Source organism: Podarcis muralis, chromosome 9, assembly GCF_964188315.1.
Source record: "Podarcis muralis chromosome 9, rPodMur119.hap1.1, whole genome shotgun sequence".
NCBI classification, from domain to species: Eukaryota; Metazoa; Chordata; class Lepidosauria; order Squamata; family Lacertidae; genus Podarcis; species Podarcis muralis.
Genome location: NC_135663.1, coordinates 60,020,778 through 60,033,289, shown reverse-complemented (window position 1 = coordinate 60,033,289; position 12,512 = coordinate 60,020,778). Strand labels below are relative to the sequence as shown.

Here is a 12,512-nt window from a genome sequence, read left to right as displayed (position 1 = left end):
TATCAGTGTCACAATAGCATCATACATATCTATGGTGCAACCACAAATTTGAATGCTGTGTACACCTTGCCTCAGTAAGGATATGCAGAGCTGGAAAAGGTTCAGAAAAGGAAAACCAAATGATCAAGGAGATGGGACTACCCCCCTATGAGGAAAAACACAACATTTCCTGTTTTTGAGTTCAAGGGAGAAAGTGAGCAAGGTGAAGGTTGAGAGAAGTTTGGGTCACTCATTGAAGCTGTGTATTGGAAGATTCAGGACAGACACAAAGAAGTACTTCACACAACACTTTGTTTAACTATGGAATTGTCTCCCAGAAGATGTAGTGATGGCCACCAACTTGGATGAACACCACCTACCTGGGCAGATGAACGAGACCTTCATCTTGACAGAATTGAGTGATAGTTTACTGGTCCAGTCTGTTATGGATCCCAAGCACCAATTTTGCACTTGTTGAGGAGATATGAGCTGTATAGTAGTCAATAAAGCACAGCCAATATTGCCACTCTTATCATAACTTTTCTCTTCTTTGTCCTTTCCAGGTTGTGTATGAAAACAGCACACTTTATATTTTTGCTCCCACTGCATACAGTAGAGATCAGTGGGTAAGGAACTTGAAAGAAGGTAACTGCAGCTGTTTATAACATTTGCATATGAGAGGAGAGAAGGAAACAACCCTGATCGAAAAGGCTAACAAAGAACTTTCTCACATGTGCATACTGTACATACTGATGCATCCCCAGCCACCATTATTTAAAAACAGAAAATAGCAATTTGTGTCTAGTGATATATTTCTGGGTGAGAGGGAGGAGAAGTCAGTTGAAAACTATGCGGGGTAGAACAGTGAGGAGGGGATCATAACTACTTGTACAAGTCATGTCTTCATAAGAAATAATATTTCAACATCTTCAACATTTATTTCCCTCTTCTTGGGAACCCTAAGAATAGATCTAGATACCATCAAATGCATCTTCCTTAAACACTTCCCTTCTGGTTAATGCTAATGTTGGAGCATGGTACATGCAGGAGATAACAAGCTGCTTAACCCTTCCTGCGTCTACCAGCAAATGCCTTCTTCAAGGGCAAACATTTTCCCTGCAGTCTTCTTATGATCTTGAAGACTGTCCCAGCGAATTCTTTTTAAAGCTGAAAGGTATTTGCAGGAGAGAATCAGTGGACAAGGGATTAAGCACCTCTACCCATTGATTTTTTTCTCTTGTAGTTCCCCCAGCAGTCCTTGCCCCATGTTTATGTTACGAGGCCAAAATAGGACTCCCAGTGCTATGGTGCTGAGTAACATCTAATTCCATCCTAAGAATAGGCCTGTAAGGGCCTGTATGTGGGCCTGTAAGGAAGTAGGAATCTCTGATGGAGGACTCTCAGCGCCTGACTAAATTGTAATTCCCAGAATCTATTGGGAGAAACAGTGATAGTTAAATTGATGTAAACTGAGTATAAATTTCAAGTAGAGGTTGAGGCATAATTTAAGGTCTTTGACTGTGCAGAATCCCCACTTTATCTACTATGTTTTGGAATATGAGGGAAAAAAATAGAAATGTATCCCAAAATAAGGAAGTACTCAGAGCAAAGCCCAAAACTTCATTTGACCATAGATGCTTTGGTCGTTAATGATATGATAGATCATTTGACTTTTAATAATGTCTGAATAATGCCTGTTTGCATAGATATTTTATATTTCGGTGGCGTTTTTCATGTTCAGGTGTACTTAATCTCTGAAGAGTGGAGATGTGTCAATAAGGATGGTTCCCTTAGGCTAAAATATTAACAGTGCTGAAGCTAGAAGAACAGAACTACTAACAGAACATTGTCATTTTGGCCTGAAATGTTGGCATTTTACTTTTTTGTAGAAATAAAAAACAACAATAATATAATGGTTAAGTACCACCCTAAATTCTGGACAGATGGGATCTACCAGTGCTGCAGACAAACAGAAAAATTAGCGCCTGGATGTGAAAAATATAACCTCTTTGAAAACGGTAAGTGCTTGTATTCATTGTACCAGGGTAGCCAGACTTCAGGCTTGCACAATTTGCGCCCTCATATCCCGGAACCCTAAAGTACACCAACTGGAGCTAGGTTGCAAACTAGTGGCTCAGATAGGTAGACATACACTAAGAATTAAGAGTCAAAAGCTCTGAGCACATTTTCAGCCCAAGACTTTTTGATCTGTATCAGAACCAAGCTCACCAGGCCAAGCATTCTTCTCCAGCAATTTAATGTGGTAGTGGGGAAGTTTTTTAGTTGCTGCTGTTGTGTTGGAATCTAACCCCACCTGTGTGTATCTGAAGAAGTGTGCATGCACACGAAAGCTTATACCCAGAACAAACTTAATTGGTCTCTAAGGTGCTACTGGACAGTTTTAAATTTTTATTTATTTATCCCATCTCTTCGGTTTCCCTCCCCGCAGCCTCCCAGATTGCTCCCCTTCCTCTCCTATCAGTTGTTTCTCTTTATGTTCAGCTGCTCTGGTTCCAATATGAACTTTCAAAAAATGAAAGAGGAAATAGGAAGCGTGCCCCTCGATGTGCTTTTGGAGGCAGGTAGATGGTAATGATCCTTGCCAGCTTATAATGAAAGCCAAGAGCACCAACTCTATGGGGCTGAGGTGTATTCGCCCCATAGCATGTGGTGTAGTGGTTAAGAGCGGGGGACTCGTAATCTGGTGAACCGGATTCAATTCCGTGCTCCAACACGTGCAGCTGCTGGGTGACCTTGGGCCAGTCACACTTCTCTGAAGTCTCAGCCCCACTCACTTCACATAGTGTTTGTTGTGGGGGAGGAAGGGAAAAGGAGATTGTTAGCCGCTTTGAGACTCCTTAGGGTAGTGATAAAGCGGGATATCAAATCCAAACCTCCTCCTCCTCCTCCTCCTTCTTTTCTTCTTATTCCCCCATATCTGTTGAGGGACGGAGGAGGCTGAGCACAGAGCCAAGAGCAGAACGGCTTCAGTGGCTGGCTTCTCCTGAACACGAGAGAGGAGGAGCCGCCGCCGGCCACCACTGAAACTGTGCTTCACTGGGCTCTGGGCTCAGCCTCCTCCTGATGATGCATGTGCAATGCGTGTGCATAATGTCACATGCATGCAACTCGCGCCGGGTCCATGGCAATGCACACGGTACCTCTGATGAAAGCAGTTGTGAGCACGAAGGTTCGTAGACTTCGTGGCCATGCATAAGGATGCAGCTTTGGCAACCCTTGTGTTTAATAATTGACAGTCTTGTGCAAATCACCCAGAGATATGTCAGCAGATCCCAATCTACCTTAAGGTCATCCCTGTTGTGTACTATTTATGGACCTACTTAGACTCATACTATAAACAGGGTGATTGCTGCCACCTCCATGAAGGTTCCTATTCCTGTTTAAATGCTTCTGCCTGTGGTTGTTGTTTGAATTTATATACCATCCTATACCCAGGGGTCTCGGAGACCTTGGGGTCCATTTCAGCTCTACGATTCTACAATTCTTCTGGCAGCATGGTCAGCACACCACACCATACAGTGTCACCATACACATTTTCAGATTCTGCTTTGAACCACAATGATGGTTAATGTTGATGCCAAATTAACTTAATGGGTTAGACCCAGTGTGGAAAATTTGCACATCAGAAGGAGGGGGGGGGGGAGAGAATGCGTGAAATCCTGTGGCTGGCTTCCATCTGTGTTGGTTAATCCATAACCATTTCTAATGGTTAATCAATCAGCAACATGATATGATATGGGGAAGTGCAGCCATTCTGATCTTTCAAAAATCTTGATGCTACATACTTAAGCCTTTAACAGATACCTCTAAATTCAGACTCTGTGATTTCTGTGGTTTGTTTTAGGTATGAAGACTTTGCCTCCATCAATGCCGGATAAAAGTAAGGTAAGGAGAGAATTCAGAGCACTAAGCAGCTATAGCTGATGGGAGTTAATGGTTGCTAGTCTGATGGCTGTATTACCAGCAGTATCAGAGGTGGTTTATCTCTGAGTTGCTGTGGATCACAAGTAAAAAAGTGTTGTTGTGCTCAGGTACTGCTTGAGCTTCCTGCTGGCATCTGGCTGTTCACTGTAAGATTTTATGGGTCTTTGGTCTGATTCAGCAAGGGTTGTCTTATGCTTTTAACTTACATTCAGTTCTGTACTATTATAATTGGAATTATATATTTCAGGTTGTAATACAACCTGAAATATAGGTAATCCAAATCCAATGGGGGTCTGAGTAAAAGCTCCAAATCCATAGCCTAGGACCCTCATACCTATGGGACCGCCTCTCCTGGTATGCCCCATGGAGGACCTTAAGGTCCATAAATAGCAACACCCTAGTGGTCCCGGGCCGTAAGGAAGTTAGATTGGCTTCAACCAGAGCCAGGGCCTTTTCAACACTGGCTCCGGCCTGGTGGAACACTCAGTGTCTCATGAGACCAGGGACCTGCAGGATCTGATTTCTTTCCGCAGAGCCTGTAAGATATCGTTCCGCCTGGCCTTTGGCTTGGAGTCAATTTGATTCCCTCCCCCTCTTTCTTTTTCCTTTCTCCTCTTGTTGATGAGGCTGCTTTTAATGTTTTAATGTTGTATTTTAATCTTGTTTTTAAGTTGTATTCATTCAACTTGTTTTTATTATTGCTTGTTAACCGCCCTGAGCCCGGCCTTGGCTGGGGAGGGCGGAGTATAAATAATTTATTATTATTATTATTATTATTGGACTCAGCAAACACACGTTTGGAAACATGTATCTGCTGAGGCAACATATCATTATACCCCGACTGTCATGTGCTGTACCATATGCTATGCTTAATTATTCTACTGAGATCAGTATTTGTATTTCCATACAAATGCTAGTATTCACAGGCATATGCTTATGCTAGATCTGTGCAAACAGGTTTCTGTCTCTTCTGTCAAAACCCCCAAGCCAATTCTTAGCAACCAAACACCCACACCCTGCAGCTTGCCTCCCCCCCAACCCCCCCCCTACATCCTACCTGTTCTAAACTTGCTAACCTAAGCCCAGGTCTTTTGTAACACAGTTGTGCTAACCTCCTGTTGTCTTAATGGCTCGTTCCCCCATGAGGTTTCCTCCCAAGGAAATTGTTTGTGACTTAATTAACAATTAACTCAGGTTAATTTTCTAGGATTAAGAGGTGTCTCCATTTAAGATGTCTGCCTGGCTTAATTAGTTTTTACTTATGCTAATTCCAAGGACTTTGAAGTTGGTCTCACACAAGACCCAATGATATGTCTTAAGTCAGAAGGATCTGACATCCTGTTTTCACATACCAGTTCCAATTAAAGTCTGACATTTATTAAACCCAGGCATTTAGCCCTCCCCCCAGACCTATAACAATAACCTTAATTAAATATAACGATTAGAATCTGTAAGTGAAAATGGTTCTAATACCTTGTTTCAATTTCAGAGAAGGCCCCCACCCCCTGTTCCCCAGGAAGAAGAGGAGGAAGAGGAAGAAATAGTAGTAGCCATGTATGACTTTCAGCCCACGGAACCTCATGACTTGAGACTGGAAAGAGGTCAAGAATATACCATCCTTGAAAAAAATGACATTCACTGGTGGAAAGCAAGAGATAAATACGGGTAAGGAATCTTAAAAAGCAGAGACATCACCTTGCCAACAAAGGTCCGTATAGTTAAAGCTATGGTTTTCCCAGTAGTGATGTATGGAAGTGAGAGCTGGACCATAAAAAAGGCTGATCACCGAAGAATTGATGCTTTTGATGAATTATGGTGCTGGAGGAGACTCTTGAGAGTCCCATGGACTGCAAGAAGATCAAACCTATCCATTCTTAAGGAAATCAGCCCTGGGTGCTCACTGGAAGGACAGATCCTGAAGCAGAGGCTCCAATACTTTGGCCACCTCATGAGAAGAGAAGACTCCCTGGAAAAGACCCTGAGTTGGGAAAGATGGAGGGCACAAGGAGAAGGGGACGACAGAGGACGAGATGGTTGGACAGTGTTCTCGACGTTACCAGCATGAGTTTGACCAAACTGCTGGAGGCAGTGGAAGACAGGAGTGCCTGACATGCTCTGGTCCATGGGGTCATGAAGAGTCGGACATGACTAAACAACAGCAAAGGAATGTGACCATTATTTCAGCTTTTTAATACTGCCAGAAATGGATGGTACAATGATTCCAATAGATGTAACTGCATTATGATGGCCATTACTAACATTTTAATTGTTGGTGAATGGGTGTCCAACCTTTTTTTCGCTCAAGAGCCAGCACATGCTATAAAGAATATATTTTAAAAGATGTTGGGAATAAGAGTTCGCATTAATTTCTTGATTTATAATGAGAAAAATGTTAGTAGCACTAATACGTATGTAGAAAGCAACCATATATATATATATAGTAACAAGAAGCCGAAAGCACCAGCCTGAAGATGACGAGTGAGACCTCGTCGAAACGTCGCCTAGACACCCCAACTTTTACACGGGAAGATACCCGAGGACACCAAAACCTGCATTCCTGTACCCGTGAAAATCTACGAAAACATATATATATTTTATTATATAAAATATAAAATATATTATTATTATCCTGTGCATTGCTTTGAATACCCTGTGTGGGCTAGATAGATGACTGTGGAATTTATAAATAAATGCAAGTTTATTACTCTGACATGGTTATAATATGTGTTTTCTAAGCATGGGTTTCTTTTGGTCACTTCTAGAAGCAAAGGATATATTCCAAGCAACTATGTAACAGGAAAGAAGTCCAACAGTCTAGATCAATATGAGTAAGTAAATACTTAAATGTAGTACCTGGGAGAAAATCCTTCTGTATGTATTTTGGCAACTGCATAAAAATAATTGGCTGAATCAAGTGAGCTCTGACACCCACTTCTACGGTATTCTTCTTTCACCAGCTTGAGAGTAAGCTAACATTTAAAAAAACACTCCTGACCGGTTCCAAAACTTCATAAAAGCTGTTGTTCTGTAAAACATCTACTGATACCTACCCTCTTTATTCACAGAAAATCAACATTGCAGAGTAGCTAAGGGCCACTTCACATTTTACATTAAGAAAAAATGATATATGCATATATGAGTACACATCACAAGGAAATGAAGCTACCATATTTTTCGCCTATAGGACGCACCGGCCCATAGGGCGCACCTAGTTTTTTTTGGGGGGGGGGAATAAAGGGGGGGGAATTATCCCCCCCCCCAGCCACAGGAACTCCCGCAGGGCTCCCTAGGCTGCAGATATCTGGCCGAAGCGCGGGGCACTCTGCTTCAGTGCGCTCCGGGCAAGAAGACTGCTATCCGCAGCCTAGGGAGCCCTGCGGGAACTCCCGCGGGCTCCCCAGGCTTACGGATAGCTTCCCGAAGCGCGGGGCGCTCTGCTTCAGTGCGCCCTGCGCTCCGGGCAGCAGGCTGCTATCCGCAGCCTAGGGAGCCCTGTGGGAACTCCCGCGGGCTCCCCAGGCTTACGGATAGCTTCCCGAAGCGCGGGACGCTCTGCTTCAGTGCGCCCTGCGCTCCGGGCAGCAGGCTGCTATCCGCAGCCTAGGGAGCCCTGCGGGAACTCCCGCGGGCTCCCCAGGCTTACGGATAGCTTCCCGAAGCGCGGGGCGCTCTGCTTCAGTGCGCCCTGCGCTCCGGGCAGCAGGCTGCTATCCGCAGCCTAGGGAGCCCTGTGGGAACTCCCGCGGGCTCCCCAGGCTTACGGATAGCTTCCCGAAGCGCGGGACGCTCTGCTTCAGTGCGCCCTGCGCTCCGGGCAGCAGGCTGCTATCCGCAGCCTAGGGAGCCCTGCGGGAACTCCCGCGGGCTCCCCAGGCTTACGGATAGCTTCCCAAAGCGCGGGGCGCTCTGCTTCAGTGCGCCCTGCGCTCCGGGCAGCAGGCTGCTATCCGCAGCCTAGGGAACCCTGTGGGAACTCCCGCGGGCTCCCCAGGCTTACGGATAGCTTCCCGAAGCGCGGGGCGCTCTGCTTCAGCGCGCTCCAGGCAAGCAGGCTGCTATCCACAGCCTAGAGAGCCCTACGGAAACTCCTGCGGGCTCCCCAGGCTTACAGATAGCTTCCTGAAGCCTGGAGAGAGAGAGGGGTCGGTGTGCCCTGACCCCTCTCGCTCTCCAAGCTTCAGCAAAAGCCTGCATTCGCCCCATAGGACGCACACATGTTTCCCCTTCATTTTTGGAGGGGAAAAAGTGCGTCATATAGGGCGAAAAATATGGTAATTCAGAACTCCTTGTGACTTGTTACAGACATACCACCACTATTTTATTTACCATGATTAAGATATTAAAAGCAGTTTGTGGTTTTGAGCTCCCCCTTCACACCTCTTCAGCACAAACATTCCCACACGTTTTCCTTGTCTGTCTTAATCATGTTCCTTTATTAACTGAGAGAGAATCTGGTTAGCATTAACGTTTTCTAACAATGCAGATATTTAACACTAAACCATGGTAAACAGAAATGTGGTGTGTGTATTTCTGTATGCATTTATAGGGAATAAACACAGAAGAGAGAATAATGGCATGGGCGAAGGAGCTCATAACCTATTCCCAAATTCTTAAGCATGGTTAAGGGATCAGCAGGATGTCTGAACTGGATCTGTTCCATGTCACATCCAAAGTCAGCAGCCTAACATATTACAGCTTTTGATTTTTTCCCCTTTCTCTTTAGATGGTACTGTCGAAATCTAAACAGAAGCAAAGCTGAACAACTCCTAAGAAATGAAGTGAGCATTTTCTTTATAATGTTTCTAAGTACAACATAAAAACTTAAACTAACTTTATTTCATATGCTTGAATGAATCATAAATCATTCAAATAGGAAAAGCTTGTTGAATGAAGTTTTCATTTTTTTTATTGGATTTTAGGATAAAGAAGGTGGTTTCATGGTGAGGGACTCTAGCCAACCAGGTTTATATACAGTATCACTTTATGCAAAATTTGGAGGGTAAGTTGCTCAATCCATAAATTATACCCTCCCTTGACAATTTCTTGCTTCTATGTATGTAAACATCTGGCTTCCTCTTTTAAGACAAATCACACATATTTTATCATCAAACCTTTTCTGTAGAAGTAAGCTGAAACGTGTGCCTCCACTCAATTATCCAAACAGGTCATTGCATCAACTAAATTAGATCAAATGATGTCCTAGGATTGGTTTTATTATTCTAGCTAGTTGCAACTGGCCTCTTCTTTGGCAAAGGAAGTTAGAATAATTAAGAAGGTGGGAACAGTCTCTAAATTAATTTCTGATGGGCTATATGACCACCCACATTAAAGTCAGAGCTTCTCTCGACTTCAGTCCAAAGTCTCATCCACATCTGTAAAGGCTGGCGTTTGCTGATATCAGATTCCCATGAAACTGTGAGGCAGCCCCTCAGCCCCTCGCCTCCATTTTCCTGAGGAACTCTCCTTCTTCACTTAAGCCTCAGAATGGATCCTGTGCATTGCCTTTGCACATACCAAGGATACACTTTGTGTAAGTTGCTGAAACTATCATCAGAAATACATATGTAGCTGTAAAGTTGACCAGAAATGTATTTGTTTATTTTCTCTAATGTTGCTTCTTAGACTTCCTTCTCGAAAATGCTGGTATTACAAGCCTGGGGTAGGCTAAATAACTTTACTAGCTTGTAGGGTTGGTCTCACACACGTGTGAGTGCTTGTGTTTAAGCTGCCTGCCTACTTCTACTGTAGCTGCATGCCCTAGGTTTTCACAATCGTTGTGAACAAAAGAGGCAAAGACTGTAATTGTTCTTTAGCAGCTCACTTCAGTTAACAGTTTCAGGGCAAAGTTTGTCCCTCAGTTACTCTACTGATTGAAAAACACTTGTAAATGTTTTAGTAAAATACTTTATTAGCAAGATACGTAACATAATTATGTCTAGTGTAAATGAAAAACCAAATTATTATTATTGTTATTTTTAGAGAAGGGTTATCTGGAATAAGACACTACCATATTAAAGAAACGATGACATCACAAAAGCAGTACTACCTAGCTGAAAAACATTTATTTGACTCCATTCCTGAGCTAATTGAGTATCATAAACACAACGCTGCAGGTAAATGAGTCCAAGTTTCTTATCATTTGATTGAATGCTGCTTAACAATCTAGTTGCATAACTTTGGGAGACAAGTACATCTTCCTAGCTAGAGAGCCTGTCGCCCACTGCATAGGTCTGCACTTTCAAGCTCTGTGTCTGAGCACCCCTGCCACTTTCTGTAGGAAAACCTACTCTTTAATGCTAAATCGGAACAAATGGCAAATCGGGTTTTCCATGGATTGTTGTTTGCTCCAATTCAGCAGCAAAGAGTGGAAAAGTGCTGGGGCAAAAGAAGAAGAAAAAAGTGCTGTGACTTACAGTGTGGATGTGTGCCTAGAAATGCGATCCGAAAGGAAGTCCAGATGAACCCTGCGTACCCAGTGGGGTTTTTGGATTTGTTTTACGGTAATATTCCACGCTATATCACACCTTGCCCCTAAAACTCCCTTCAGTTTCAAAAAAGAATTTGCAGTTCAGCACTTGGGTGGTCTGCTGCTCGAGAAACAAGTTAGATGTACATGTTTAGTTTTTAAATAATAACGGGGGTGTTTTCCCTGGATACTATACCTTTGGGATTTGTGCAAGAAAGTAAAATATTATTCTGTACCCCTCTTGTGCTCCCCCTTTTATTTGACTTATTTTAACCTTCGTGGTTCCAAATTATCCTTGTAATGTATGCTATACCCTTGAACATTTTTAACTGCAGGCTGCTCCTAATTTTTTAAGCTTCTGAGAACACTTATTTTATTTTATCTTAACATATTGGACAGCAAAGTGAATGATTATTAATTAACAAAAATGTGGCAACCCAATATCATGGTAAGCACTAATAATAGCAGGACTACATTACTACCCTTCCTAATTCCTGATGTAGTCTTCATATGGATTTCCCCCAAACTTTCAGGTCTTGTTACAAGATTACGATACCCAGTGACTCCAAAGGTGAAGCCCTCCCCAACCACGGCAGGATTCAGTTATGGTACGTTTACACACCTACATAACAAAATATTTATTTTGAAAGTGTGGGGATTCTGTAAATCAACAAAGAGGCAATTTTGTTTGAAATTATCTTTTTATGTTCTTGGTAACGAATAGTTCAGCATCTGCTGTGCTGAAAAGCCTTCTCAACTCTGTAAGCCTTCGGTTGATGAAATTAGACATGACAGTCATGTGATGGCCCTTACATGCTTGCTTTTAATTGACTAAATAATAGCCGTGGAATGGGGCAATCTGGATGAGGACCACTGCATGAAGGGTGGGGTTTTTTTAACTCTTTGCCCCCGCCACAGTCCTGATTTAGATCCTCACCTCCATGGTTGCTATTTGCCCCAGGGAAGTTGGCATTGGCACTTGTAATGTTAGCCCAGAGCAACTAGCAGCCACAGGAACAAAGAGTTAAAAGAGCCCCCTCCCTACACCTCTTGGAAAAGAGCCTTCTAATAAAAGCAGAGACATCACCTTGCCGACAAAGGTCCGTAGTTAAAGCTATGGTTTTCCCAGTAGTGGTGTATGGAAGCGAGAGCTGGACCATAAAGAAGGCTGATCGCCGAAGAATTGATGCTTTTGAATTATGGTGCTGGAGGAGACTCTTGAGAGTCCCATGGACTGCAAGATCAAACCTATCCATTCACTGGAAGGACAGATCGTGAAGCTGAGGCTCCAATACTTTGGCCACCTCATGAGAAGAAAAGACTCCCTGGAAAAGACCCTGATGTTGGGAAAGATGGAGGGCACAAGGAGAAGGGGATGACAGAGGACGAGATGGTTGGACAGTGTTCTCGAAGCTACCAGCATGAGTTTGACCAAACTGCGGGAGGCAGTGGAAGACAGGAGTGCCTGGCGGGCTCTGGTCCATGGAGTCACGAAGAGTCGGACACGGCTAAACAACAAACAACAACAAAGAAGAAAACAGACACACAAGGACCAATCCTGTGATTGGGGTTGTGTCTCATTTAGGCCTTAAAATAGCCTTTTCCAGGACAATATAGTAGGATCTACTCTTCCCCTACTCTATGATTATTATGATAGGTTAGGTCCAACAGTAATTCATATGAAATATAATAGAGTGTAACTAGACTAAGGGGGAAAGGGGAAAAAGCATAGTCTTAACACATTAGGGGTTGAAGCTTTCTTGAGAAGTGAGACAAGTGGCCCAGAGAAGTACCAGATCACAGTGCTTATATTTTAGTAAACAAAGGCTGGGTTAGCTTCTGTTGAGTGTGAGAAGCATGAGAGATGTTGCTTCAGAAGGGGCAAATGGATTACAGTACACAATCTACATTTGTTGGTTTGGGCCTATCCACACCTTCCTTTTGTTGCGCTCCGGGTTTTCTCTTGGTTGACGTTTGCTCTGATTTAGAACTGAATAGTGGGTTTTCCATGGGAAAAGGAGCAGGGACAAGAGGGGATACCACTTGGACCCCTGCCTAGAAAGCATCAGTCAAGCAGAAAACTGCTTGGAAGAGCCCTCAATAAAATGTCTCCTGTGAAAAT

The 12,512-nt window shown here is 43.4% G+C and overlaps 1 protein-coding gene across 4 annotated transcripts in view; it reads left to right on the top strand.

Moving 5' to 3' along the window:
- The window catches only part of TEC (tec protein tyrosine kinase), a 60,718-nt gene that overhangs the window by 39,496 nt on the left and 8,710 nt on the right, over window positions 1-12,512 (top strand). For 3 of the 4 annotated variants that reach the window (XM_028745126.2, XM_028745125.2, XM_077934350.1), the window contains exons 4-12: window positions 543-624; window positions 1,869-1,997; window positions 3,845-3,885; window positions 5,414-5,589; window positions 6,687-6,752; window positions 8,648-8,702; window positions 8,844-8,923; window positions 9,904-10,037; window positions 10,924-10,998. In XM_028745126.2, the coding sequence (XP_028600959.1) occupies window positions 543-624; window positions 1,869-1,997; window positions 3,845-3,885; window positions 5,414-5,589; window positions 6,687-6,752; window positions 8,648-8,702; window positions 8,844-8,923; window positions 9,904-10,037; window positions 10,924-10,998 (838 nt within the window). Of the gene's footprint in view, window positions 1-536; window positions 625-1,868; window positions 1,998-3,844; window positions 3,886-5,413; window positions 5,590-6,686; window positions 6,753-8,647; window positions 8,703-8,843; window positions 8,924-9,903; window positions 10,038-10,923; window positions 10,999-12,512 lie in introns of those variants that run through there. The other variant, XM_028745127.2, reaches the window with a different exon arrangement.